The sequence below is a fragment of the Chelmon rostratus genome, chromosome 6 (assembly GCF_017976325.1).
Source record: "Chelmon rostratus isolate fCheRos1 chromosome 6, fCheRos1.pri, whole genome shotgun sequence".
NCBI classification, from domain to species: domain Eukaryota; kingdom Metazoa; phylum Chordata; class Actinopteri; order Chaetodontiformes; family Chaetodontidae; genus Chelmon; species Chelmon rostratus.
Genome location: NC_055663.1, coordinates 6,144,316 through 6,150,599, shown reverse-complemented (window position 1 = coordinate 6,150,599; position 6,284 = coordinate 6,144,316). Strand labels below are relative to the sequence as shown.

General features: G+C 40.0%; 1 protein-coding gene across 1 annotated transcript; it reads right to left on the bottom strand.

Moving 5' to 3' along the window:
* Window positions 1-1,431: 1,431 nt before the first annotated feature.
* On the bottom strand, window positions 1,432-6,050 carry LOC121607665 (cytochrome P450 2D15-like). Its single transcript, XM_041938587.1, has 11 exons — window positions 5,889-6,050; window positions 5,227-5,389; window positions 4,552-4,716; window positions 4,297-4,457; window positions 3,990-4,058; window positions 3,694-3,798; window positions 3,458-3,596; window positions 2,901-2,986; window positions 2,636-2,737; window positions 1,747-1,888; window positions 1,432-1,631 (listed from the first exon to the last, which is right to left on the bottom strand). Exons 1-11 carry the CDS (start codon window positions 6,048-6,050, stop codon window positions 1,432-1,434), a joined length of 1,494 nt encoding a protein of 497 aa, XP_041794521.1.
* Window positions 6,051-6,284: the final 234 nt, after the last annotated feature.

The window sequence follows — 6,284 nt, the reverse complement described above, 5'->3', positions numbered from 1 at the left end:
GACATACTGTACCATTTGTGCAGTAACACCAAAGCAACCATACTGACCTGCTTATTCAACTTTTTAACAAACTGATGCAATCACAGAGACGTTATAATGTCTCACACTACTTTAATGTGTAGTGTAGGGTCCTGCTAGAGAGGGGACACAACAGGATAAGTTTATCCTTGGCTGTCAGTCTGTCCAACACCACTAGTCAGTGGCGGAAGAAGTATTCTCAAGCACAAGTATTACAACCAAAAAACAAACAAACAAACTTAAATGCAAGTAAAACTCACTCACTCAGGTAAATTTGAAATTCTTTTAAATTAATTTAAATTAAATTAAATTAATAAACATGTATTTATGAATTTCTACCACATGTGTTTACTGTAAAACAACAAATTCTTGAATGTGCATCAGAAATGCATTTTTGAACCTATTTTTTTTATTATATATTATTTATTTATGTGGAGAGTCGCTTATATGGAAATCCTGAAAAGCATTTATGAGTGATGATATGATATTTCCTTTAGTGCCACCTTGGGGTCAAAATGTCCACCTGTACACAAATTCTATCAAAATCTAAGAGGCAGATTCCCATATAATTTATTAGACAATTTAATGCTATCCAGAGGAACATTTTCTATCAGTCCTTTCCTCTGGGGGCCTCTTTCAACCACTCTTTGCTGAGCAGGTGACAAAGTTGATTTTTATTATCTGCTGGATGTTGCATAACTCATTTATTTGATAAAAAGTTACATAATGTTACCATTTAGATTTTGCACTGGCAAAGAGGGATCATTGAGTAATACATTTTATCTAGCTGAACAGATGACAAAGTTACACATGATTTGAGTTACACAAGTTATTTATTTGATAAAAAGTTACATAATTTTACAATTTCAATTTTATACTGGCAACGAGGACACATTGATTAATTTGGTTACAATATCTGGCTGAAAGTCTGTCTGAGATCATAGTTTCAAGATCACCTCTAGCCTATAATTGACAAACTTTAAAGTCCACTGTTACTTCAATTAGCAGCTTTATTGCATTCAAGAAAGGTCACTTAGGTCTGATGTCCACTCTTCTTTCAGCTTTGTTTTTGGTCTCTACCAACTCCTGAGGAAAAATTTGGACTCTTTAGCTACAAATGCTCCTCGACATACAGCAACTAGTCGCTAACTCTGGCTGTTACAAGGTCGATGAGAACAGACAAACAAAGCCATGGGCAGTAAAACCAAAACAGCAAGCTGAAAAACACAATAAAGCTCCGCACAGCTGAGGGAAACTGCAGCGTTAATGAAGATTTGCAGCTTAGAGTCAGTTTGATCCATTACTTATGTTAAAATATTGATGGATGTAACTTTAATCAGGGCTGGCTTAATGTTGAAAAGTTGAACTTTGTTCACTGTTTCAGTAAACTACAGTATTAGAGTATTCTCTGTCTTAATTGTTTCCCTTAATAGTCTTCCTAAGTTGGACCTTCATGGTATAAGGTTTGGGGGTCTGGGTTGCTCCAAAAACAGGATTGTAGTCTGGCTCTCCTGCATCCTCAGGCCAGATGAACGTGAACCTCCTCAGCAGGGACACAATCATGAGGAAGAGCTCCATACGAGCCAGACCCTCTCCGAGACACATACGAGGACCTGCAAGTCAAAGTTCCCACATACGTGTTTTCTGTAACCTCTTGATATTTCCTCAGTCAAACCTCCTGATCAAACTCTCAGTCCGTCTCTGAATGTAATGATCATTTTCACTCACCTATAGAGAAAGGCATGAAGGCCTCAGGCTTCACAAACTCGCCCTTCTCATTGAGGAAGTTTTCAGGGTTGAATTTGTGGGGGGATTTCCACTGTCCCTCCTCATTCAGCACTGAGGACAGGTTTGGGATGACAACAGTTCCCTGAAGAGCCAAAAACAATGAGGGAGGGGACGGCTGTGAAAATGTAAACACATAACTCTGACTCTGCTGGATGTGAAAATCAGACACATTACTGTCATCCTTTCATTCATACACATTATTCGTCTTTACTGCATCACAAGCAGCTGATGGCACTTCCAGCAAGTCGTATGCATTGTGTTTGCCTGTTTGCAGTCTGCAACGCAAAAATCGTCCTTGCAAACATTTATTGCTCGCAGGTGGTGACAGAAGTGGAGCCTCTCAAGCACAGAGCAAACCATGGGGAGGTGAGCATTTCTTATAGAATTCATTTAACTTCTGACCCACAAATGTAATGTATTGTGGTGGCCATTGTTTTTCTTCTTCTAACCTGTGAAAACCTTTGACGGTATCTTGTAAAGTATACTCAGTATCTGCTGGTTCTAACACATCATTGAAGCTGTATGATGCTTAAATTGAGGGATGTGTTAAAAAAAACATGCTGCATTTTCAATCACTACAAAGGTACATTGTGAAAAGTCTGAAAGTGTTTTTGAATCATTTATACATTAGAACTTAATGTTAATATATAGCTCTGTGACTTTGAACAGTGCTTCACAGAAATACAGGTAAATATGGTTGTAAAGATGTACTCACCCACGGGTATACAAGAAATATAGCATCAGTTGCTCTCACTCAAGATTGGTGATACTACATATATATTTCTTTTCTATAAGTTTTTAGCTCAGCACAAAGGATATTTTTGCTTACCCTGGGTATAGAGTATCCCATCAGCTCCGTGTCTTTGGTGGTGCAGTGGAAAACACTGAGAGGAACAGTGTCAGCCGTCCTCTGGACCTCATGAATGACAGCCTGCATGACAGAGACAGCTGTCAGAGCATCACGCTGTACCAGTGTAACTCTCAGCTATGTAACATGGCTGATTTTATACTTCACAGCATTTTAAAATTCAAAATATCACATACAAAATAGAGGTGTAAACATTGATTTGAATATGACCCGGTAACGTTTATACCTGCACATAAGGCATCTGGTCTCTGCATTCAAAGCTGACGTCATCCTTCCCCTCCAGGACTTGGTCTATTTCCTGCTGACATCGCTCTGAGGAATAGAGAGACAGCATGGACAGAGAGAGACAGAGAGTGAGAGAACAGGAACAACTCTGCAAGATTTTTCTTAGTTTATGTGCTTCATGGCAGCCTGAACGGTTGAGGTTGAGGCTTGAGTTGGGGCTGATGGGAATATCAGTAGTATTAAAGGTATTTGGTCATAAACCAAAGGTGTTAAAATTTTGAACTGACGATGGCGCTTGATTAATACTCATCACCAAAGTAATTACAAGTCAACCTCTGGGAACTGTAAATGCACCACATTTCATGGCAATAAATTCAATAAGAATTAAAAAAAAAATAATAATAATAAAAAAAAGCCATTTCACTTAAAAACTGCAAATGTCAGCCTACATCATCTGCAAGCCACAAACCACAAAAATGTCGGAGACTGTCATCCTGAGAGCCATGTCTCGATCATGGTGCAGTCAAGTGGACAGTGACAGATGATGGACAGACGTACCCTGTATCTGTGGATTATTCGAGAGGTAGAGGATGGCGCTGAGCATTGTGTTGGCGGTCGTGTCTGTCCCGGCAAAGTGAAGGTCCAAAAGAAAGGAACAAAGCTGGTCTTCAGAAAATGACGATGCGTCGTCTCCTCTCTTCGGGGGCAGACAGAGAGAAAGAGTGAGCGAGCACTGTTCATTTTGCCAGCACCGCTGCAGCTAACAACGTCAACACCATGCTAGACACACTCACCTTGTCCATTTCATCCAGGTAGCAGTCTATGAAATGTCGCGGTTTACCGGGAACTCTGGTCTTTTTGCTCACAGCCAACATCTCCATACGTTTTTCATATGAAGTCTGACAAGAAAAAAGTTTAGAAACATTTTTAAATGAATAATTCAATGTTTCTCAAGGGCACATATTAATGCTTTATTTTCCGGGTTGTTTGTGTTTATAATATATAGATTAATGTAAAGCCAAAAAAAACTAGCTATCAACTGAACCCCTAGGCCATTATCTGCCTTTCACAAGTGTTTCACAGAACATACCCTGAACATCTTAAAGGCTTTGTTGAAGGGCAGTGGCAGGTTGCGCACGATTGGAATAGTGTCATAAATCTGTATGGGAGAGAAAAATGAAAAATTAGTTTTAATCTCCTGATCAAGGACAAGATAAATCGGTTGGTTTGTGATATGACTTAATTATGTAATATTATTAGAAGGTACGAGCTACTAAAGTGCAGAGATCCGAATCCACGTCTTTTTGTTCTTGCACATTATAAATGAGCCAATCCTGATCATTAAAGCTCAGTGATGCCATTTATTGAGTGGATTTGTTGTCGAAAGTGTGACTCACCATACCCCAGCGCCCGTTGATTATTTTGGAGGTCTCACGAAAAAGGTTAACAAAAAACTTCATGAACTCATCGTCATAGCCGAACTGCTTTGCGAACAGAACTTGGCAGATGATGTTGGAGGCTGCGCTGTGGAACAGCTGCTTGGGATTCATGGCCTTACCTGGTAGAACAACATGAAATTCATACATCCTAGATCCTGATGTGCTACTTAATATCAATGTTTAGGCACATTTGCGTTCGCAGAGTAGACATACCGACACTCTGCTCCAGTATCTTCATGACACGTTGTATCTCTGCCAGTATGCTCCTTTCCATGAGCTGTTTACCCAGACCAAAGTTTCTCAGGGTCATCAGACCAAAGCGTCGCTGCTCTCTCCAGAGATGGTTATAATCTGCTAGAACCACTCCGGGAGCATCAGCTACATGCAAAAAAGTCAAATTAGAGCGTAGAAGGAAAAGCATGTTCTGTTTCCAAATACATTTTTTTTACATGCACTGAATGAAGTTTCAGTTCTATTTGACAAGAACAGCTCATTAAGAATAGGAAGATACACGTGTATTATTCTGCTTAAAAAGTACTCATACTTTCATACTGAAATACAAGTCTGATTTCGTCGTAAAAGTAAATGTAACACGCTACAGATGCATGTGTTCACTTGTTGATACAGCTATATGCATAAGTAAGACAATGCATTAGAAGGGGGAATGGGGAGGCTACATGTGCATGGTGCACAGATTTTGATGAAATACCACTGATTATAATAAATGACTGTGTGACTGTCCTCATTATGACACCAGTGACATTAATCCAAAATAGTGATAGAGTGGCAGGATGCCATATTTATTGCAATGCAATGGCATGTGGCATATAATGAAGGCCAGAAATCCCTCTGCATAGACAGACAGAAAGTCAACTGGTCGCTCTGTACCTTTCATTTGTATCAGATGATTAACCATCAGATTTTGTGGTCTGCCAGAGAAGTCAGCAGCTTTGTTGACCAGTGCTTCTTTAAAGGCCTGCATCCCATTGATGATGACCGTGGGCCTGGGACCAATGAACAGGCTGTAAACGTTACCATATTGTTTGGCCAACTGCGGGAAGAGACACAGGAGATTATAATTTCTGGGGTTTAGGTGACTGTCCTTTGGTCAGGACAATCACCTCTGTAATGAGTCAATTATTAACAAGCTATCATTAATAACAGCAGGAGTAGCAGCAGGAGTAGCCTTCTTAAAGCATCCATTACTGATATAGAATAAGTTTTTGGACTTGTTGTTCATGATGACAGAATAAGTCACCCGAAATGAGGGTCTTGGACCATTTTGGTTTAAGAGCTCAGCTCACCAGACAAGCCTTATGGTCAAAATAGAAACAAAGGCTGTTTCACTAAAACTATGTTGTGAGTAAAATCCACAATTTTCCCAATCACTAGCTAAAAACTATAAAGCTAGAGACAGAGATGGCTGTAAACATACAGTATGAACGCATAGCACAAATAATGAGCATTTTTAGATTGTATCACTCTATAGAATTTTAGCCATTTAGATTATTAAAATAATTATCTTAAAATATAAACTTATTCAACTTCACCCTGTTCAGATCTGCAATGGGGTTCTCCAGATTGAGTTCCAGCAGGTTTCCAATGATGGGGATGGGCTCGGGCCCTGGAGGGAATCCTTTGGGCCTGCGGTTTCGACCGAGGACCAGGAAGAGCAGGACAGCCACCAAGAGCAGAGCCACGGATGCAAACATGATAATGTTGTGATTGCAATGAACCTACTCTCTCCTCTGCCAGTATTTTAACTTAGGAACACACACAACCTTTGCACAGTCATGTGACCTGTGTGACGGCGGGTGCAGAGAGAGACCCAGGAGCGGAAACGGAGAAGGTTAACAAAAGTTTATTTTGCAACAACAGGCAATAACTGAAACAATCGCTGGCAGCGTGAGGTCCAAACAAAACACGAACTCAGAGAGGTCCAGAGA